The following is a 23,086-nucleotide window of genomic DNA, read 5'->3' on the forward strand; positions in this document are numbered from 1 at the left end:
GCCTGTTATGGGCCCAGAACTGGGGACAGAGAGGTCAACAAAACAGACAAGGTGCCTGCCATCAGGGGCCAGGGCCCCAGCTCCTTTCTGCTGGGTGGGACATAGTAAGTAGGTTTGCATCTAAAGGGCTCACTGTTGGAGTTCCCAGCCAGCGGGGCCTGGAACCATGGCCTCTGGGCCACAGAGGCTGGCACTCTCGTGGAGTGACAGCCAAAGCACCCCTGACTTCAAGGTCAGGGTTAGGTGGCTGCAGGCTGGGGTTGGATCTGAAACTTTGTCTCTGCAGGGGATAAGGACCTCGCGTGCAGCGTCAAAAGTCGCCTGTGGAAGCTGCTGTCCCCCACCAGGCTCGCCACCCGAGCCCACCGGAGCAGCTGGCTGGAGAGCTACCTGCTGCACCTGCAGGAGATGGGCGTGTCAGAGGAGATGCAGGCTCGGGCCCTGGTGCTGCAGCTCTGGGCCACGCAGGTGGGCACGGGTGTGCAGTGGGTGTGTGTGGGCATGGTGTGTGCTTGTACATGTGTAGGCATGCGTGTGCCATCAGGCACATGTGTGAGCAGGCATGTGTACACGGGCAGGTGTGCCCGTGGCTGGCACGTATGTGTGTACGTGCTGATGGGGAGGTGAGATGGCTGTGTGCACCCCACCCCAGCGCCATCTATCCCAGGAACACAATCATTTGTTCAATGGGCTTTGTTTTCCATTTGGAATAACGTCAGTGTTGAAGTCCACTCTCGGCTCCCCCGGGGCCTGGGGTCGTAAACGCTTGCTGCCGTTAGCTTCTCCCTGCCTCCTGCGGTCGCTGTTTTGTGGAATCACCAGGGATCCGTAGCAGGCTTCCCGGCTCTTTATGTTCCGTCTCTTCCGTGGGCATCTCCCAGGAGCGAGAACGTCCCCTTACGCGACCACAGGGCAAGAATCAATATCAAGATAATTAACCCACATTCACAGCCTTCACTCCACTTTGCCATTTGTCCCAGTAACGTCCTCTTATGGCCCATCTGGGCTCAGCGAAGTGCCCAGGGTCACGTGTTGCATCTACTCATTCCGCCTCTTCCGCTCGCTTCAAGCTGGCACAGTCTGTGCCTGTCATTGTCTTTTTTTTTTTTTTTTTGAAGGAGTTACACAGACAGAGGAGAGGCAGAGAGAGAGAGAGAGAGAGAGAGAGAGAGGTCTTCCATTCACTGGTTCACTCCCCAGTTGACCGCAATGGCTGGAGCTGCACCAATCCGAAGCCAGGAGCCTGGAGCTTCTTCCAGGTCTCCCACACTGGTGCAGGGGCCCAAGGACTTGGGCCATCCTCTACTGCTTTCCCAGACCACAGCAGAGAGCTGGATCAGAAGTGGAGCAGCTGGGTCTCGAACTGGCGCCCATATGGGTTGCTGGCGCTTCAGGCCAGGGCGTTAACCTGCTGCGCCACGGTGCCGCCCCCTCCCCCCATTATCTTTTCCGACCTGGACGCTTTGAGATGCACAGACTGTGGCTCAGGAATCGCTGCAAAGTTCCGCTGAGGACTTGGCCTTGGCCTCACGCTTCAGCCATGGAATCAGGGCAGCCTGGAGAGGAGCAGACAGGAGGGGTTGGAGGTGCTGATGTGCAGGACAGAAAACGGGGCTGCGAGCAGAGAGACCCTGGGGGTCAGCTCTAGCCAGGCGCCAGGAGGCCTCTCTGAGCTGGACCTGGGGACCTGGGGGAGATGTGGGGACAGAGCCAAGGCCAGGGGGTGGACGGAGCGTGCCAGGTGGGAGTGTGACTGAAGCTGAGCGAGTGTCTAGACAGGGTTCCCATCACGGAGGACCTGCGGTTTCCTCTGGGGGAGGCAGGAGCCCGGGGCAAGTTCTGAGCAGAGGAGGGCCAGGGCAGAAGCAGGGGCACTGGTGAGGACATGGGGTCCAGGATCGGGGGTGGCCATGGAGGGCGTGAGGGAGCAGGAAGATTTTGGAAACTTTGGGGTGGCAAGAATGATGGGTTTGTAGAAGGAGCGGCTACTGGAGTGAGAGGAGGGGGCAGCCTCCCCAGGCCTGGATCCCCCGCCCCCGGGCCCTGAGCCCCTCTTGCTGGCCAGGGCCCTGGGGCTGCACAGGCTGGCCGGGCCCCGGCCATGACGGGCAGCCCACTTCAGTTTCCCTCAGAGCTGGTAGCTGACCCTGCAGGTGGAGGCAGTGAGGGGTGGGGCCATATCTCACTGGCCTTGGGTCCCCCAGCGCCTGATGACGTATGTAGGGGTAGGGGTGGGGATGACTCCAAGCTCCAGAGTGTCCCCAGAGCCCGCTGTGGAAGTGACCTCTGTCGGTAGAGTCAGGTGCCAGCCCGGAAGGTTGAGTGGCAGGAAGAGGCGGGAATGGCCTGTGGCAGGACCAGGAGGTGGACAGGGGTTGGGACTGGATGTCCTCTGTGGTTGTCTCGCTGGCAGCATCCAAAATTCAGGTGGGTAGAAAGCCCCTGAGAGTCAGGTCCGGGGAGCAGGGTGGGTCCCTTGTGCGCAGGGGTCTCGGGCAGACCCTGTGCCCTACCTGTCTGCCTTTGAGTCCTGACTTTGCCCCCTCCTGGCAGGTCACTGCCCTAAGCCAGCAGTGCCTCCATTTACCCCTCTGTAAAATGGACATGGCCCAGCTTCCTGACAGCACGCTGGCAAGGATGAAAGGGAGCGAGGCACGCACAGCCTGGACCTGTGCCCGGCCACGACGCTGCCCAGTAGATGTGGTCCACAAACATTTACGAGGCCCTACTGTGTGCCTGGCTATGTTCTAGAGGCTGGGGACATTGCAGTGAGCAGGACAGAAGCCTCTGGCCCTAGGGAGTTGGCTTTCTGCTGGGAGAAGACACGATACACAAGGACGCATCCGACAGCTCTTGGGGGCAGGGCGGAGGACTAGCAGAGGGCAGGGAGGAGGGGCCGTGGGACATCGTGGAGGCCAGGAAGGCCTCACTGGACAGAGACTCAGAGGAAGAGGGGGTGGGGCACGTAGCAGGTGCAGTGGTCCTGAGGTGGGGGCGAGGGGAATGTAGCAGGTCCAGGCCATGCAGGCCCTTTAGGCCAGCCACGGTGGAGGGGAGGGGGCTCTGGCTTCCACTCTGGGCGAGGCTGGTGGCCTCTGTGGGCTCTGAGCAGAGGAAACACACGGCCTGTCTCACTCTTCCGAGGGCCAGTTCTGGGAACAAGTCAGTGCCGGGCTGTAGGCTGCAGTGCGGGGCGGGGAGTGGGGAGAACGTGGAGGCGGCCCCTGCACACCCAGGCAGGAGGGGAGGGTGCCGGCCAGGGAGCAGGCAGAGTGCAGGGCGCGTATTTGGACTCGGCTTATTTCAGGGTAGAACTGCCAGCGTTTGCCGTTGGCGGGCTCCTAAGAGAGGCTGCCCACGAGGAGGGCTCCAGGCCTCGGCCCGAGCAACAGGAAGGGCGGAGTGGTCAGGGGAGGGGAGGAGGTGGAAGGGGCCGGCCTGGAGGGGTCCTTGGAGAAGGCTGTCAGGGTTGGGGCCAGGCTGGGACGGAGCTTTGGGACTTGCCAGTGGAGAGACCACCACTGGAGCCCCTGGGCCGGAGGATGACAGGGCGGGGCGGAGAAGGAGAGCAAGCCCCAGGGCCCCCCGTGGCGATGTGGGGGAGCTGGCGGGGCAGGCGGGGAGGGGGGGCAGCCAGGAGGCTGGGTGCAGAGAACGTCTCCAGGGGCAGGAGGGCAGCGTGTGCCAGCGGCTGCTCCTAGGGTGGCTGCTGCCGGATCGGAGGTGATGCCAGGGACAATTCCTAAAGCTGCCCCGGGCTGAGCATCCCACAGAGCACCTTGCACACAGTGCCTCTGAGGACGGACGGAGATGATGGGGGGCACAGCCAGTGCAGGAGGACCCTGCGGGCGAGAGCTGAGGTCCGGGAGGGGGCAGAGGCGGGGAGGTGGGCTGAGGGGCAGAGGGGCCGTGGATGAAGGCCCACCGAGGACGGGCTTCCCTGTAGCCCTGGGCTGCCAGGCGGCAGGCGGCCTGCTGAGCCGGCTGTGCCAGCACCAGTGCCATCGGCTGTCATCGACTGGTGGCTCCCTGGGCCCTGCGGTCACCTGTCATCCCCTTCCCTCCCATCTGCTTTGGCCTTCAGTGTGGATCACGTCCTCACGGCCTGGGGAAGTCCTGAGTGGGCCTGGGTGGGGGCCGGGGGAGCTGCAGGAGCCCCTGCGTCTGCCCACAGCTCAGCTGAACCAGGCCCAGCGCCGGGGGCGGGAGCGTCAGGCCAGGGGGATGGGATCCCAGCTCTGCCGCTGCCCGGCGGCCTGGAGCAGTCCCTTCCCTGGGCCTCGGTAGCACTGTCGATAAAGTGGGTGTGAGAAGGATGCGTTGCACTGGCTGAGCCTTTTTTTTTTTTCCTTTCCCGAAACATTTTATTTCAAAATCATCTTCGGTTCTAGAAGAGTGACAAGGACAGTGCAGGCAGCGCAGCCAGCTCTCCCTCATGGGACGTCACCACCGTGCAGTTACCAGAGCTGAGATTAGTGCTGGTGCGTCACCGTTCGCTGAGTCACCACTGCACTCAGTTTCCCCACCAATCCAGCCCGGGATGCCACCTCGCACGTGAGCTGTTTGTTTTAAACAGACTTTGTGTTTTAAAACAGCTTTCGGGCTGGCGCTGTGGCTCACTAGGCTAATCCTCTGCCTTGCGGTGCCGGCACACCGGGTTCTAGTCCCAGTCGGGGCTCCGGATTCTGTCCCGGCTGCTCCTCTTCCAGGCCAGCTCTCTGCTGTGGCCCGGGAGTGCAGTGGAGGATGGCCCAGGTGCTTGGGCCCTGCACCCCATGGGAGACCAGGAGAAGCACCTGGCTCCTGCCATCAGATCAGCGCGGTGCGCCGGCCACAGCGTGCCAGCCGTGGCGGCCATTTGAGGGTGAACCAACGGCAGAGGGAAGACCTTTCTCTCTGTCTCTCTCTCTCTCTCAGTGTCCACTCTGCCTGTCAAAAAACAAAAACAAAAACAAAAAAACAGCTTTCGGCTCACAGCGCCGCTGGAAGGAGAGTAAAAGGCTTGCCCCCGCCCCCCTCATCTGCATTTGCTTTGATTGAGGAGCCTGTATCCATACCCCGTCCTTATAATCAGGGTTTCTTTATTCCCTGAGCAGTTTTTAAACTAACAAAAGCAGAGCGATCTGTGGTCTCCTGTGGTTCCTCCTCGTCCACAGAGGCTGCCCCAGCTGCTCAGGCCCTTAGCCCGCCCGGTGGAGGAGGGCTTGCCCCACAGTGGACCCCGCAGCGCCCTTCCACAGTGCCGTGCGCGCACTCGAAGTCCGGAGGGAAGGTGTGCTCCAGGCCATGCACGTGGACTTAGGAAGGGAGGTGGCTCCTGTGCTTCCCGGCGAGTGGCTGCTGTCACATGCGGGCCAGGGAGTGAGTGCTGGGCAGGGGAGGGCAGCAGCTGCCCCCCACCCCCACTGACTGACCCTGTGGTGGTGCCCCTGGGTCACCAAGCCTGGCATGTGTCAAGCGCCCCCTGGAGGTCAGCGTGGCCACTCATAGAAAAGGCAGAACAGAGGACGGCTGGGGTCATGGATTTAGGCTGCTGTAGGGGGCTGATGTCAGGTGACCGGTGTCTTCCAGGATAGACTGAGCCAAGGCCCACAGCAGGAAGCTCAGCCTCTAGGGCGGCAGAGTCAGGATTGGCGGAGGTCGTGCGTTCACACGGCCGTCAGTGCAGTCAGACGGAAGGCTGTCTCGGCCACAGCCGTAGCCACAGCTTTCTCCTGCAGAGATAACCGAGTGTCTGAGGGTCCCGCTGCTGCTCGGGGGCGCCCTTCTGACCCTCCAGGCAGAGGGGAAACGGCCTTGGTGCAGAGCTGCCCCAAGCTGAAGTATTCCTCACCCTCATTCCCCTGTAGCTTTGAGTGACAGCATGCAACCTTGCTGTCCAGGGGCCTGAGTGCTGGAGGGACCCCCAGAGAGGGCCCAGTGGGGGAGGGGACCGCCTTGGAGCGCCTCCTCTGTGTCCTGTGAGTGTGGGTCACTCGTGTCCAGGCCCGGTGGCCACTGATGCTGTCTTCATTTTCCTGAGGGCTCAGAGACTCGGTGGGGAATGACTGTTCCAGAGCCACAGGAAGTGGGGAACCGGGATTTGAACCCAGCTCTGCTTGGTTTCAGCCTAGGGCTCTCTGGGCCCACGTCCCGGGCTGTTGGGAGGCCTGCCCTTCCCTAAAGGGACACGTGTCAGGGAGCCTCTTCCCCCGTTCCTGGCAGAGGAGTGTGGGGGTCGGCGTCTTGGTGTAGCCAGTAAAGCCACTGCCTGCAGTGAGTGCTGGTTCGTGTCCCGGCTGCTCCGCTTCTGATCCAGCTCCCTGCTGTGGCCTGGGAAAGCAGCAGGAGATGGCCCACGTCCTCGGGCCCCTGCACCCACGTGGGAGCCCTGGATGGAGCTCCTGGCTTTGGTCTGGCCAACTCCAGTCATTGTGGCCATTTGGGTAGTGAACCAGACGACGGACTATCTGTTTCTTGCTCTCTCTCTCTCTGACTCTGACTTTCAAATAAATAAATAAATAAATAATAAATAAATAACTTTTTTTAATGAAAGAACAAAATGTATCTGTGGGCACGAAAGTCAGTTTCCAGATCCTTTTCTCTTTCGTCCTCCCAGCTCCTGGCCCAGAGGCAGCCGCGGTCAGCATCTCCTGGGCCCTGGCCGAGGTGCTCAGTGCATCCTCATACGCACTCCTCTTTAATGCTCGTTCATTTGTTTTCACTTTATTTGAAAGACAGATCTTCCACCTGCTGGTTCACTCCCCGAATGCTCACAACAGCCAGGGCTGAGCCAGGCCGAAGCCAGGAGCCGGGAGCCTAGAACTCGGCCGGGTCCTCCCTCCTGTGTACATGAAGCCCAGCAGCAGCCCGCTGAGCCCCCGTCCTGCCGCTTGCCGGCCGCGTCTGGGCGACAGTCCCCTCCCAGGACACAAGAGCTGCTACTTTAGCTGGCCCTGGGTCATCCTCCCATGAGCTCTGATCTCACTGATCTCCTGTCGATGGCCGTGGACGCTGGCTGTCACCCCAGCCCTGCAGGGACAACACGGGCAGCTGTGCCCTTCCGCCCACGTGCAGTTAGGTCAGCGGCGGAATGGCTGCGTGAACACATTTAGCGACAATGCCAGGCTCCGCTCTCATGCCGGACGGGACACTCGCTTCTGGTAGACAAAAGCCTGCTCCCGCAGCGAGGCTAGTCACCATTCCAAACCACGTGCGCTCTGATGGGTGCCGGGCAGCTGGGCTGCAAGGCGGGTGGGGAGGCTCCGCCAGGACCCAGCCCCAGAGGAAGAAGCCGCAGGGACTTTCTAACCACTCACCTGCCGGGAAGCTTGGAGGAATCCTGTCCAAGAAATGAGCTGCGTTCACGGCATCAGCGACTACTGTTGCTTTGCCTTGCCGTACACAGCAGTCACCCGCACTGCGTTCCTCATGGCGGAGAGCGTTGCATCCTGGGAAGCTGGAAGGAAGTCTTGCATCCCGACCTGCGTTGGGCGTGGTTTTGGAAGCAGAGCTGCAGACGCTGTATCAGTTAGCTACTGTTGCGTGGCAGACGCTCCCCAAAACTCCACAGCACACACCAGTCAGCCCTGGTTTCACCCACAGGGCTGGGGCTGCTCAGCTGTGCTCCCTGAGTCTCTTGCCCCCTTCTTGGGCACCCCTGTACCCCCCAGGGCAGGTGGAAACACGTAAGGTCTCCTAGGGGCTCACTTCCCAACCTCTGTTCTCTCGACCCTGTCTGCCAAAGGCAGCCCACAGTTGAACCCAAATTCAAGGGCCGAGGACAGACACTCTGCCTGTTTAACGGGAAGAACTGAGAAGTCACGTGATAGACGCACCTTGCCCAGAGCTTAGCCCTGTCCTTAATTGACACGGCTGTTCCCATCACTGGCCTAGGCCAGGGGTGCCACAGAGCAGATCTGGGCCATGTCCCGAGGCTGTGTTGGCGGGGTTGGGAGCCAGGCGCGCCGAGCCCTGGGCCTGGGCCAGGGCATGTCCGTGGCTCAGAGCCGTCCGCTGTGCCCTCCCGATGGCGTAACGGCTCCTTCTCGTTGCAGGGGAACATGGGCCCCGCTGCCTTCTGGCTGCTGCTCTTCCTTCTCAAGGGTCCCGAGGCCCTGGCTGCTGTCCGCGGGGAGCTGGAGCGCGGCCTGGAGCAGCCGGTCTCGCGGACGGCTGCCCTGCCGCAGAAGGTTCTAGACGACACACCTGTGCTGGGTGAGACGGCCGACCCCCGACACGGCTCCGGGACCGGGCCTTCAGGGGCTCCCCACAGCCTCCCCACCCTGGGTGCCCGTCCTCCAGGGTCCATCGGTTCCCCGACACCCCGACACAGCTCTGGGACTGGGCCATCAGGGGCTCCCCACAGCCTCCCCACCCTGGGTGCCCGTCCTCCAGGGTCCATCCGTTCCCCGACCCCCCAACACAGCTCCGGGACTGGGCCATCAGGGGCTCCCCACAGCCTCCCCACCCTGGGTGCCCGTCCTCCGGGGTCCATCTGTTCCCCGACCCCCCAACACAGCTCCGGGACTGGGCCATCAGGGGCTCCCCACAGCCTCCCCACCATGGATGCCTGTCCTCCAGGGTTCATCGGTTCCCCTGAGCTTCCCCTCTTCTCAGACCTGGCAACTCCACGCCCATCTCCGCTGCCCGGAGCTCACGGTCTCCCTGGGAGATTTCTGGTCACAAGTGACAGTAAAGCAAACTTGACACACTGGAGAGGAATGGGGCCTGTAATTGAGACGTGTAACCAAAAAGTCCAGAGACACTGGCTTCAGGCACAGGTGGATCCAGGCGCTTGAACAGCGTCACCAGGACTCAGCTGGGTTTGGTTCCCGTCTCCAGCAGGCAACATGGCTCCAGCAGCTGCAGGCCAGCTGCCCTGGCTCTGAGGGTGTGCCTCTCACAGCCTGCCCACCCCGAGTCCCAGGGATGCAGCTCATTGGCCCTCTTTGGGTCACTTGCCCATCCCGAACGAATCATGGGGCTCAGGGGGATGTTCCTATTTTTTTTTTACTTGCTTTACTTATTTTATTGAAATTCTTTTGACAAAATTAGTACTCATAACCTTTCCAGCTGACATGCAGGGGCCTCAAAATTTCTATTATTTTTGCATTTGTTGATGGTCGCTCAGGAAAACGCCAAAGACGCTGAGTTCCTATGGTCTGCCCCATTCAGGGGGATGTTCTGATTGGCCCATCAAAGCCCAACCCCCGGGAGTGGGAGGGTGCAGTCCGCCAAGGAGGATCCAGGGACTCATTCCAGAAGCGGAGTCCGCTGGGCAGGCGAAATAACTGCTGCTGGTGGCGCCTCTCTCCCTGCCTTCCCTCACAGCTTCTCTGGGGGTCAGACGCAGTTCCCCTCATGCTCGAGGGTCTTTGAGGGACCACGGAGATCACGTCCCAGCCTTGCTGTGTGACTGTGGGCAGCCATGCACCTGTCTGATCACGTCCCAGCCTTGCTGTGTGACTGTGGGCAGCCATACACCTGTCTGATCACGCCCCAGCCTTGCTGTGTGACTGTGGGCAAGCCATGCACCTGTCTGATAACGTCCCAGCCTTGCTGTGTGACTGTGGGCAGCCATGCACCTCTCTGATCACGTCCCAACCTTGCTGTGCTACTGTGGGCAAGCCATGCACCTCTCTGATCACGTCCCAGCCTTGCTGTGTGACTGTGGGCAAGCCATGCACCTCTCTGAGCTGCTGCTACTTCCTTTGTGCAGTGAGGGCAAGGGGTGGCATTGGAGCAGGCGAGAGGGCAGCCTGCTGACCCTTCCCTGCCCCCACCCCATGCAGACAGCGTGCTGAACGAGAGCCTCAGGCTCACGGCCGCGCCGTTCATCACCCGAGAGGTCATGTTGGACCTGGCCTTGCCCATGGCCGATGGGCGGGAATTCACCCTGCGACGTGGTGACCGCCTCCTTCTGTTTCCCTTCTTGAGCCCCCAGAAGGACCCAGAAATCTACACGGACCCCGAGGTAAGCGGCGGGGTGCCTGGCCACACTAGGGGCTGTGTAAGGGAAGGGTCATTGCCTTGGGGTCCGCCCGATCTGAGCCGCAGCCTGCCCCCGCCCCCGCCCTACCTCCACCCCTGCCTCTGCCCCTGCCCCTGCCCCCGCCCCACCCCTGCCTCTACCTCTGCCCCTGCCCCACCCTCCCCCCTGCCCCTGCCTCTGCCCCTCTGTGTCTGTTTCCTCACCTGTGATGTGGAGCTGACAAGGCTTCCTGACTTGTCAGGAAGATTAAGTGAGATAATGTTACACGCGAAAAGGCCTTCAGAGTGCCTGGCACACACTGAGGGCTTTGTAAGCTTTAACTGAGTGGTTTTCCCTTACCCAGGATGTCATAATGTTAATTTCCCAACACTTTGCCCTTTTGCGATAGGGCAGACGTCCACAATTGCTGACACGTTGGATATTTATGATCCGCTGTGTCCCAAACCAGATGCTCACCCACCCACCCATCCACCCATCCATCCACCCATCCACCCATCCACCCATCCACCCATCCATCCATCCATCACTGACACGTTCATCTGTCCATCTGTGCCAGCATGCATAAACCCACTCTCCCACCCACCCTCCCATCCCTGCATCCATCCACTCACTTTCCCATCCACCCATCGGTCCATCCGTCCATCCGTCCACCCAGACATTCATCCATCCATCCATTTTTCCACCACCTACCCGCCCACCCGCCCATCATCAGTGGATCCACTGGTCCATTCCGCTGTCCATCCCCCGTCTTTCCCTCCATTCCTACGCTAGACAAGCCCTGTGCTCAAACACAGCCCAGCAAGTTCTTCCCCTTTCTCACCAGTTCCGCGGAGTTCCCGAAGCCTGGTGTAGGGGGGGCCTTTAGATTGTCTCTGTGCCTTTCCAGACACACACACAGCACGCTCCCACGGGAGTTCAGGACCATGCGATACGAACTCTTCCGAGTATGCATCTGTCACTCCCCAGCCGGTCCCAGGAATGCTTTCCTGTGGCACTCGCGACCTGTGGCTGTCTCCGCAGCTCTTGGTTGGCCTCCGCACTGCCTCGGCGCGCCCCTCGTGCAAGCAAGGCCGTGAGCCACGCCCCCATGCAGTTCCCAGGGTGCCCGAAAAACCACCCTTTGCCGTTTCAGGTGTTTAAGTACAACCGGTTCCTGAACGCTGACGGCTCGGAGAAGAAGGACTTCTACAAGGACGGAAAACGACTGAAGAATTACAGCATGCCTTGGGGAGCGGGGCACAACCAGTGCCTGGGCCGGACCTACGCCACCAACAGCATCAAGCAGTGCGTGGGGCCCGGGGCCAGGGGGCCAGGGGGCCGGGCGGGCAGGCGGGCGGGGCTGCTCCTCCTCCTCACGGAGAACCAGAGGCTCAGCCAGGCGGTGGTTTAGGGCCGAGGCTCTCGGAGGACAGTGGGCGAGCCCATCCTGCCCACGGCTGTTTATTTGCGTGTTGCTGAATGTGTGCCGGCTGACCACTGTGAGGAGCCCTGAGAAGCCAGATTTCTGGCTGCGTTCGCGGTGCTTTGCTCGGGCATCAGGTCAGCCCCTCCCACGCGTGCACAGTCCGTGAGCTGAACACGCCGGCCTCGCGCAGCTGCTGTGTGTGCAGAACCGGGGGCCTCACACAGTCTCTTCCTCGGACCCCAGGGCCTTCACCCGTGGGGTCACGGACAGATTGGACCAGAGGCCCAGAGGGTGTCACGATTAGTCTTTCTAAGGACTTAACGCCCTCGCTGCTCAGCTCCCAGTGAGCATTTGATACAGTGAACTTTTATCCTAATTATCATTATTTTTAGATTTTATTTATTTGTTTGAGAGGCAGAGTTACAGACAGAGGGAGAGACAGAAAGGTTTTCCATCCGCTGGGTCACTCCCTGGATGGCTGCAATGGCCGGAGCTGCTCCGATCCGAAGCCAGGAGCCTCCTCCGGGTCTCCCATGCGGGTGCAGGGGCCCAAGCGCTTGGGCCATCCTCTACTGTTTCCTCAGGCGATAAGCAGAAAGCTGGATCAGAATTGGAGCAGCCGAGACTTGAACTGGTGCCCATACAGGATGCTGACACCACAGGCATAGGCTTAGCCTACTACGCTGCAGTGCCATCCCCAGTTATCGTTATTATTCGCGTGCAGGCATTATGTTATGTGCATGGACACCTTACATTATCCTTTAGGCCTCAGTTTTCCCAACAGTAAAATAGACGGTACAGTGCAGTTGGGTCTGGCATCTGCTGTCAGCCTTCATACACGTTCCTGAGATTGACCTTGGCCCGTGACAGCATGCAGTCAGAACCCCGGGGTTATGGCAGAGAGGAGGCCGGGCTTAGCACCCAGAAACCGCAAAAAGAGATAAAGAACGGTCGTGCAGTTTCCCACACGATAAGTGGTTCCGAAGCAGCGACGCCGGCTGCGGAGAGACGTGGCGGCTGGCGGCTGTGCACATGGCGTGGACCGGTTATGGGCTTCCGCGCAGCTGGGTTCACTGCGGAGAGCGGTGCATCACCTCCCGCTTCAGGAGAAATGAAATCGCAAGTGAGCAAACGTGCAACTCCCGTCATGCTCAGGTCCTGCCCCAGAGCCACGTGTAGGGACAAGCGTGGAAGCTCAGGCTGTCTCTCCCACCCCGTCAAGGCTTCGGTCAGATAAGGAGCCAGCGTGGATCCTGAGTGCTCGCCACCAGGGTTTCGATCCATTATTCCCCTGACCTCCGTGCTCGGTGGGTGTCCGCCTAGAACTGAGCCTGGACACGCCGGCTCATCTGCCGTGGCCTGTCCCCTGGGACGTGGAGGTGCAGGATTCAAATCCAGGTGTGGGCCCTAGGCCCCCACACTGTACACACTCGCTCTTCAAATCCTGAAGGGACTCCCCCTCCTCCCCCGCTGTGTGCTGGTGGGGAAACCAAGTCCTAGAGCCTAGAAGGAACTCGGTGAGGTCCGCGTGCCCTGAAGCGGCTCCGCCCAGATCCCTTGTCCAGAGGGAAACTCGCTGTGTGCCCGTCTTCCTCTTCCTCCCTCCTCCAAACGAGTGAAGGATCCCCACCCCCACCCCCACCCCCACCCCTGGTGTGCTCAGTCCTCACTAGGCCTTGGGCCAGGTGGGCAGGCCAGGACACTGCTGGGACACTGTGACAGCCGCACCCCTACCCGTAAGGACACTGGCAGAGGCGGGAACCGGCCAGGACAGAGCGGGCGGCAGCACGGGCCAGGCAGCAGGCGCTGGTGGTGCCTAAAGGTGGCAGTGGAGCGCGCTTGTTCGGGGAGGCTGCTGTGTGCAGGGTCTCACCGAGGTCTGGAGAGAGCGGGCCTGGTTCTCACTTCACAAAGACCCCGTGGGCAAGGGCAGTCAGGCTTCTGGGAGCTGGAGGAAGGGGGACTGAGCACAGGCAGATGCTGCTCCTCCGCACGCGGAGGAGCCGCACCGGACCGGGCGCTTGTTGTTCCCTTTTTTTACAAGTCCTTTCTATAGTAAAGTAAGAATAAGTAAACAGCAAACTCCCAAAGCAAGAATGAGTAGAGAGAAATGAGAAAGAACGAAGTAACGAACTTCCCCGCGAACTCTCCAACGCACTCTCCAACCAACCCACACCACCATGCCGTCTCTCTCCTCCTATATAGTCCTCTCCACCAATCCCAACTCGGCTGCCCACACGCCGAGCACGCCGCTCTCCTCCAATCAGGAGCAGCTCCTGCAGCTTGTCAAGTTGGTGAGAGGCAGCTGGGTAGAAGCTGTTTACTTCTCTCCCAGCGCCATATTGTGGGAGAGCAGATGCATAGAATAAATCTTAATTCCAGTAACAGTATAGTCCGAATTGCTCCCCACAGATCCCCCTTTCTTTTTATTTTTTGGCGTTGATACGCGCCTGTGTAAAGTTCAGTGTGATCTTCATGCTATTGACTCTTGTTTGTCGTGCTACTTCAGAGTTTGTTGAAAAATGTCCCGTATTCCAAAGATCCCAGGGATTGGTTATTCATTGTTTTCTTCCTCAAATGGAGTTTTCTTCTTCTAGATCTTCTGCTGGCAGGTTTATCAACCGAATTCTTCTCTCAGGGGTCCATATTGGTTGTGCCGCACCCTGTGGAAAAAAACAAACGGCGCCTCGTACTCTTCTGAGTAAGGGGAACGGGCCTTTCCATTGGTTGTCCTGTAAATCCTTCCACATTACCCACTGTATTGATTCCTTATCAGCTGATTGAGTATGCATTTCTGCAGGTGTTTTACCGTTCTTTTTCTTGTTCAAAAAATTAATTGTATAAAGAGCTAGGGCCAAGACATCCTTGTTGGATGTGGCCATTTCCCCTATTCCCCCTTTTTGTTTAATTATTAAATTTTTTAAATATAAGTGAGCGCGTTCTACCACAGCTTGCCCTTGTGGATTGTATGGAATACCGGTAATATGGGAGATTCCAAATTCTTTCAAAAATGCAGCAAAACGCTTTGATGTATACGCTGGGCCGTTATCCGTTTTGATCACATGAGGAACTCCCCAGGCTGCAAAAGCCTGCAAGCAGTGTTGGATTACTTGTTGTACTCCTTCTTTATTCATGGCTGTGGCCATAATTACACCTGAGTATGTATCTACAGTGACGTGAACACAGCTTTGTCGCCCAAAAGAGGGGATATGTGTAACGTCCATCTGCCAGATATGTCCTGGTTTAAGGCCACGGGGATTGGCTCCCGCAGGAATCTTTGGAACTATGGTAACAACGCACTTTTCACAGGATCTAATGATATCTTCTGCTTGCTTGCGGGGAATATTAAATTTAAAACTTAAAGTGTGGGTGTTAACATGCCATTTAGAGTGATATTCTTTAGCTTGTTCCAAAGCGGTGCATGCAAGCAAGAATCTTGAATAGTGATCTGCCATCATGTTTCCTCGAGTAAGTGGGCCAGGTAAATTAGAATGAGCTCTTATGTGGCCTATGTAAATAGCATGCTCTCTTTGATTTAATAACCCCTGAATTTCACTTAGATAAGAATAGACTGAGGAGGATTTAAGAATAAGGCACTGTGTAGCGAGCATCTGAACTGCATTCACCACATATGCACTATCAGACAAAATATTCATGGGTGCGCTCTCTCTGCGTAATACTGTTGCGATAATAGCTAATTCTGCATGTTGTGGAGAAGGGGATGCTGTTAAAACAAAATATCGTTGATTGTTAAATATAGCTGCTCCTGTTCCGCCTTTAGCTCCATCCGTAAATACGGTAACTGCCCCTTGAATTGGATCCCTTCGCACCTTCTGCACCCGTTTTATTGAAACCTGTGTGCAGAAGTTAACAAATGGATGGCGAGGGTAGTGATTGTCAATCTCTATCTGTAGAATGAGAACTATGTATGCCCATTGCCAGCATTCCCTTGTAAAGGCTTCTACTGCCTCTTGAGCAAAGGGAACTACACATCGCTTTGGAGTCTTCCCCGCCATTTCTGTCGCCTTTTTTATTGCTGTTAATATCAAATCAGCCACTGCTATGCCTTGGGTGTATAGTACACGCGGTGCATGTGAATGTGGGTATACAAACAACAAGGGTCCTCCTTGCCAAATGACTGCGAAGGGATACAGCTGTTCCATAAAAATTAATATTTCTAGGGCTTGTTGTGGATCACATCTTTCCATCTGCATTGCTTTAATTTGTTTTTCAATTTTCTGTAACGCCAAGCGGGCTTCTATTGTCAATCTACGAGGGGAATCAAGCTGGGCATCTCCTTCTAAAATATTGAATAATGGCATCATATCTTCGGTAGTTAATTTACAATAGGGCCTCAACCAATTTAAATTGCCACATAATTTTTGGAAGTCATTAAGGGTCTGTAACCCATCTATTGCAATTTCAAATTCTAATGGGGTTACCTTTTCAGAAGTTACTTTAAGTCCTAAGTACTGTACTACTTCCCCTTTTTGTATCTTCTCTGGCGCTACTTGTAACCCAACTTTTTCCAAATATAATAGCAGCAGCTTATATGCTTCCATTAGGTGACTTTCACTTTCGGCCGTTATTAACAAGTCATCCATGTAGTGTAAAATTTGTACTTTTGGGCACTGTTGTCGAACCGGCTCTACTGCCTGGTCAACATATAGCTGGCATATGGCAGGACTGTTAGTCATTCCTTGGGGAAGCACCTTCCATTCATATCTTTTGTCGGGACCTTGATGATTAATGGAAGGTACGGTGAAAGCAAACCTCTGAGTGTCTTGTTCATGTAGAGGTATGCTAAAAAAGCAGTCCTTCAGATCGAGTACTATTAGTGGCCAATGCTTTGGGATCATAGTAGGAACCGGGAGTCCGGGTTGCAATGCCCCCATGGGTTGCATCTGCTGATTAACAGCCCGTAAATCATGCAACAACCGGTATTTCCCTGATTTTTTCTTTATCACGAATATTGGCGTATTCCATGGGGAGGTTGATGGTTGCAAATGGCCTGCCTCTAATTGTTGTGATACTATATCATTTACCGCAGCCAACTTTTCCTGGGTAAGGGGCCACTGTGGTATCCACTTTGGCTTGTTGTCCAGCCATGACAATGGCAGCGGCTGCATCTCAGTGGCCCCCACGAAAAACCCGTGTCCTGTCTTTTAAAATCGCCTATGGGCTGGGCTAGGTCCCTTCTGCCTTCTCTGGAGCCTAATCCTCTCTCCTGATATCCCTTTTTATACATAATACGCCGTCCTGTAGAACTCTCCAATTGATCCTCATTTGTTAACGTCAGTCCCAATTGTTCTAAAATGTCTCTTCCCCATAATGTGATGGGGAGTGCACTAACATAAGGTTGCACATTTCCCTTGTTCCCTTCTTGATCCTGCCAATGAAGCACCTGAGCACTCCTTGATGGTGTCATGGCCGCACCTAGGCCTACTAAAGTATTATCTCCTGGCTGAAGGGGCCATGACTTCGGCCAATCATTTTCCGAAATTATACTTACATCCGCACCTGTGTCTAGCAGGCCCTGAATTGACTTTCCTCTAATGGTTAAGGTCCACAGAGGTCGATCTGCTAGAGATAGGGACAAGGCTGCAAATTTCTCCCCTTGGGGTCCATTAACATCCTGCGCTCCAATCATGATCAGTATTTGAGCCACAGGTTCTTCTGGTTTGATTTGAATAATACCCTTTGTAGATTGTATTAGCACTTTTAACTTATCACAAGGTAATTGAATGACTCCGGTGATGACCATTAGGCCTCTCAAAGCATTTGTTTCTTTTCCTACGATTATTCCAAGTCCCTTATGCTCCGCTGAAATTGTTTCTGCCCTCACCTCTATGGCTTGTGGCCCCATTTGAGGTGTCAGTACCGAATATTCGGTGGCTCGTAACTCTGCGCGGTAAATATTTGGTTTTGGGACCGTGGCACCCACCGATTGTTTTGGCCCCGGGGTGCAGGGGCCCACATTCCGTTTTTTTTGCTGTTGACCATATACACCTGATCTTCTTATGGGGCCCGGCTCATTTGGCATCCTCTGGGGATTGCCTGCGCTGTTTATTTTAAAGTAACATTCACTGACCCAATGATTTCCTCTTCTACAGCGTGGGCAAAGGCCTGGTCTTCTCGAGTTCTCTATGCCCTGCCGATCTCGGGCTGGAAATCTGGCCCTACATTCTCTCATTAGATGCCCTTCTCGACCACATTTAAAGCATATACGTCCCCTCATGTTCTGTCTAAATTGTCGGGTTACTGCTACTGCAGCATGTGATCCAGAAACTACATCATCCATGACATCCCTACAGATTTTCAAAAAGGTAGGGATGTCCTTATGCTGCCATGGTCTAAGAGCTTCCCGACATGTTTTATTGGCCTGCTCATACGCCAATCTTTTGACTAAGGGCATTGCTTCTTCCACGGTTTCGAAAATGTTTCCTGCTGCTTCCATTAATCGGTTCACGAAATCAGCGTAAGGCTCAGTAGGGCCCTGTACTATCTTAGTTAGGCTGTGTCTTACTTCTCCTTTTCTGGGTATCACCTTCCAGGCTCTCCTTACTATTTCTCGCACCTGTAAGAGGACAGCTGTTGGTAATCGGGCCTGCTCATCGGGACTGGCAAATCGCCCTTCTCCATTTAACATTTCCTCATCCCATGCTTGATTCCCTGTTTGATAGTTCTGCTTTGAATATTCTCGCGCAAATTCTTTATAGGCAGCTAGCCACAAGAGGAAGTCACCCCCGCCTAACACCGCCTTTACTAAGTTTCTCCAATCCTCAGGTATTAGGCCTTGCTGCCCGATGTTATCAAGGATTGCCTGAGTGTAACTTGCATGGGGCCCATACAATTGTACTGATTGCTGCAACTCTTTAAGTAATTTATGGTCAAGAGGCGTCCATCCCCTGTTTCCCTGTGGATCCTGAATTACAGGAAACACCTGGCCTGGTTCCTGGTACTGCTCCCAAGCAGGTTTTCTATAAACAGCTCCCCTTTGCTTGTTTTCGGTTCTTGGCCTTTCTAGCTCCTCCTGCATACCTACTCCCTCCATCACTCCTTCTTCCTCCCACTCTTCTTCAATCTCATGGGGAAAAAAGGGGCTTTTCTTTACAGGAGGAAACTTTGGTAGTACCAATGGGCGATACCGGGGTGGTGATTCATCCTTTATGGTTGAATTTGCCAGCCTTGTATGGCCAGGCATCTCTCTTGGGGGCGAGGTTCCCTCCTCAGCTTCCTTCTCCCCCCCATAAGCTTCCTGGCTCTCTAAATCCTTCTTTGATTTTCTTCTCACTTGTTCGTTACAATAGTTGCTCGCCTGGCTGCCCTGCCATAATTCTTCCTGCATTTCACTCCCCTCATTAAGCAACAACTCGATCCCTTCCGTGGGGTTCTGAAGCACCTGATCAACGAGTTGCCACAGCTTCAGCACTTCTATCGGTTCCCCAGCCTCGCGCATTTTCCGTCCCACCTGCCTCCACTGCTGTGGAAACCAGGGGGACGTCTCTACGATTGCTCTTACGAATGCATGAATTTTCCTCCCCCCTCGTTTCCCTTGCTTAGAGGAAAAGCTGCGACGAGGTGGGGAGTAGGAAGAGAGAGAGAGAGAAACCATATTTAGCCCATAGATGATCTTTAGGGAGAAACAGAGGATGGTGCCCAGGAGGAGGAAGAGGTAGCCAGTGGGCAAAGAGTAGCCAAAGAACTCCATTGTCTGTACCGTCTGTGACATGTTGGAGCAGTGAGCGTAATGGAAGACTGAGTCTCCCAGACGTTCCCAGTTAATACCTCCTTCCTAGCTTCTAATTTTCTTCCCCCGCGGCTTTTTTCCTAGGTTCTGACTAGCTTTTCACCGGCACTCTTTCCGTCCGGCCTTCCCCTAGGCTCTTTGCTAGTCTCTCTCTCCAGTAATTTCCCACTTCTTCCCGGTCTTTCCCTCCTAGGTTTCCTATCCGAGTCACGGCACCACTTGCTGCTCCTCCGCACGCGGAGGAGCCGCACCGGACCGGGCGCTTGTTGTTCCCTTTTTTTACAAGTCCTTTCTATAGTAAAGTAAGAATAAGTAAACAGCAAACTCCCAAAGCAAGAATGAGTAGAGAGAAATGAGAAAGAACGAAGTAATGAACTTCCCCGCGAACTCTCCAACGCACTCTCCAACCAACCCACACCACCATGCCGTCTCTCTCCTCCTATATAGTCCTCTCCACCAATCCCAACTCGGCTGCCCACACGCCGAGCACGCCGCTCTCCTCCAATCAGGAGCAGCTCCTGCAGCTTGTCAAGTTGGTGAGAGGCAGCTGGGTAGAAGCTGTTTACTTCTCTCCCAGCGCCATATTGTGGGAGAGCAGATGCATAGAATAAATCTTAATTCCAGTAACAGTATAGTCCGAATTGCTCCCCACAGGCAGAGGGGCTGGGAGAGTCTACACTGGCCAGCCACACTGCTGTAGCAAGGACGACGGGTCTCCGCGGCAGAGCTGCCGCCCACCCTGCAGTGCCCGTGAGACGGGGGGCTTCTTCGCTCCCTGAAGAGACTCGGGGGCCCCTGAGCCCGAACTTCTGGGTGCTCATGGGTGGGCGGCAGCAGAGCAAGGGCGTCTCGGCTCTCAGGTCAGCCGGGGGGGGGGGGCAGCACGGGCCCGCCCCCTGCGCTCCGGGCAGCTGACGCCACCGTCTCTCTGCAGATTTGTGTTCCTGGTGCTGCTGCACTTCGACCTGGAGCTGCTGGACGCTGGCGCCGAGCTGCCCGAGTTCGACCTCAGCAGGTACGGCTTCGGCCTCATGCAGCCGGAGCGCGACGTGCAGGTGCGCCTCCGCCTCCGGCCCTGAGACCCCCGAGACGTGCCCACCGCCCGCCGGCCGGCCCCACCTCCCACCTGGCCAGGCCAGAAGAGGGGTGCAGGCCTCAGGCCTCCTGCAGGGGGCGCCAGCTGTGGCCACAGCCCGGTCTGCTTTGTGCGAGACACGTTTGCCTTCGTTGTCGTCGTCGAATCATCTTTGGGAGACTTGAATTCCAAACGTCCCTTTTCTTGGGCACTTGAGGATTGGGCCACGCTGGGCCCCCGTGGCCAAGGGTGGCTGCTGGCCGGAGCTTGTGGGGGGCACGTGCTCTCTGCTTCTGCATTCGGTGCTGACTCAGAGGCGCCGTTGTAGGAGGTGGAGGGAGCCAGCCAAACTCATCCCAGCCTGGGTGCACTGCTCGGAACAGATCAGAGATGCACACTTGGCTTTGCCTCGGCTTTAGAAAACAAGCAGCTTAGGGGCTGGCGCTGTGGCGTAGTGGGTAAAGCCGCCACCTGTGGTGCTGGCATCCCATATCAGCGCCGGTTCAAGTGCCAGCTGCTCCACTTCCAATCCAGCTCTCTGCTGTGGCCTGGGAAAGCAGTAGAAGATGGCCCAAGTGCTTGGGCCCCAGCACCGTCGTGGGAGACCTGGAAGAAGCTCCTGGCTTCGGATTGGCCTAGCTCTGGCTATTGGGGTCATTTGGGGAGTGAACCAGCAGATGGAAGGCCTCTCTCTCTCTCTGCCTCTGCCTCTCAAATAATAACTAAATAAATTTTAAAAGAAAACAAGCAACTTAAAGGAGAAAAAATCCTGCAAGCCTTGATTCGGATGGTAGGTCTTGTTAGTAAGACTGGGACCTGCTTTCGGCGTACCCTTTCAGTGCCTGCCACAGGCACAGTTGGCACTGTGTGTGCACCCCTGGCCCCACATCTGTGGGGAGACAATGGCTGTGCCCACTGTGCAGATGAGAAGACCGGCTCAGAGAGGTGAAGTGCCTGGGTCACACAGCTCGTAAGCCAGTGGGACGCAGTCTCTTGTCGCAGGAGCGAATGCTGGGTGGGCAGTTCTGCATCCCTTGGGCCCCAGGGGTGGCAGTGGGGGCAGGGGGTGGCTGTTCTACAGCACAGGACAGCTGACAGAGCCGTGTGCTTCCAAGGGTGGCTGCAGCCCACAAGATGCAGATACACGCATAGCTGCTCTCCAGGGCCACGTCTGGCCGTGGGGGCTTTCCAGGCACCTCCCGTGTTCCCAGGCAGACACCGTGATTGGCAGGAGGCCGGATATCCCCAGGGAAACCCATCTCCACGCCTGGGTGACCCTGCTGCCGCCTGCCTCTTCACTCTGCAGGCAATCAGAGCTGGCAGTCTCCTGTGGGAGGCTGGCGCTGGTTTCCATGGCAACCCGCAGCTACCGCCCCGTGGCTTCAAAGCGCAGGAAGAAAGTGGGCAGGCGTCGCTGCGGGGCTGCGACCCCGGTGCGGTGCGGAAGGCCCCGGTCAGACTGGGGCTCTCGCCCGCTGAGACTGGAGTCGCACCTGCGCTCCCACAGGGCCGACTCCCTTTACAGGTGGCACCTGCTCGGAGAGCCACGATCGGAAGGGAGTTAGCCACAGGGAGGTGGCCTGGACGTTACCGTGTCCCCTTGTCACCGCTGTGAGGATCCCGAGACGGCGGGACGCTTGTTAGGAGGATTTCACGCAGTGTCCCCGTACCACGGTCATTGTTACAGTGTCAAGGCTACATTTTGTATTGTTTTTACTTAATAGTCTCCTATAGACAGATTCACCTTTGAAAATTAAGAATTTGTTTAAAAGGGGAGCTTTTTGCATCGCTTGGAGGTGGACAGCGTGTCTCACTGGCTGTGAACAGAATCTGCTGGGGCCGAGGCCCAGAGCCTGCCGGCCGTCTTGGCTACACAGCGAGCAGGTGCCATGCCAGCATCTCCCTGAGTCTTTGTCTTTGACTGTCCCCAGGGGGCGGAAAGGACAGGAAGAGGGGCAAGCTGCTCCCTGGAGGGGCCACCAGGGCCGTCTCCTCCCCCAGGGGGCCACCCCAGGAGCTGGTGACATCCTACCCGCCCCTTTCCTGAGGGTCATTGCTTCTGATGGATTTTCTTGTGTAAACACCACGCCCCCTGAGCAGCAGCCATTGTTAAGCTTTGCTACTGTAATAAAGAGTTCTATTTTCATATAACACTGACAAATGGAAACGTGCTGAAATCGATTAAACCAGCCTTGTTTGTGGACCTGCCTCTGCGTGTGATTTCTATCCCGGGGTCAGCTCCTGGGAACCGGGGCACAGAGCACCTACTGTGTGCCCAGCTCTGTCCAGGGCCTCTCAGACGCACCTCTCACAGTCCGACCTGCAGCCACCTGCCGAGGCATACGCTGGTATCCCGGTTATGCAGAGGAAGAAGCTGAGGGTCCGAGGGGGGACGTGGCCGGCCCACGACCACGTGGCTAGGAAGCAGCAGGTGGACGTGCACGTGCAGGCGTCTCTGCCCAGGATCCTCCTGGGTGCCCACGGGGCCTCGGGCTGCAGGGACACCAGACGAGAGCTCTTCCAGCTGCCTGGGACAGGCTCCGTCCGCCCTCAGGTTGCGTGTACTTGTGGTCATAGAAAAAACAAACGGCGTCGTGGATGAAATTAGCTTTGGGAAAAATACCACGGGGGGGGGGGGGTTTGTTTTGTTTGTTTTCCCTCCAAGTCTTTGAGTTAAAATACTGCCCCGGCATCTGCCTCTCACGGTTTTCTCCGGAAGGAGGTCGCGGAGCCCACGTGCTGGGGCTGGATTTGGCCATGAGTGACAGACGTCTCGCAGTAACGCAGCGACAGTTTGTCCTGCTAAGTGTCTCCGCTAAGAGCAGCAGACGTTTCTTTATTTCTTTTGCTTTCGTGTGGGGGAGCAGAAGTGGTGTCGCAACT

The 23,086-nt window shown here is 56.7% G+C and overlaps 1 protein-coding gene across 3 annotated transcripts in view; it reads left to right on the plus strand.

Annotated features, from left to right (window-relative positions):
* Positions 1–22,406, plus strand: part of PTGIS (prostaglandin I2 synthase) — a 44,408-nt gene extending 22,002 nt beyond the window's left edge. For all 3 annotated transcript variants that reach the window (XM_051844936.2, XM_070051711.1, XM_051844937.2), the window contains exons 6-10: positions 287–468; positions 8,037–8,196; positions 9,774–9,955; positions 11,106–11,257; positions 20,063–22,406. In XM_051844936.2, the coding sequence (XP_051700896.2) occupies positions 287–468; positions 8,037–8,196; positions 9,774–9,955; positions 11,106–11,257; positions 20,063–20,207 (821 nt within the window). In that variant the 3' untranslated portion in view covers positions 20,208–22,406. The remainder of the gene's footprint in view (positions 1–286; positions 469–8,036; positions 8,197–9,773; positions 9,956–11,105; positions 11,258–20,062) is intronic.
* Positions 22,407–23,086: the final 680 nt, after the last annotated feature.

Source organism: Oryctolagus cuniculus, chromosome 11, assembly GCF_964237555.1.
Source record: "Oryctolagus cuniculus chromosome 11, mOryCun1.1, whole genome shotgun sequence".
In the NCBI taxonomy this organism is placed as follows: Eukaryota; Metazoa; Chordata; class Mammalia; order Lagomorpha; family Leporidae; genus Oryctolagus; species Oryctolagus cuniculus.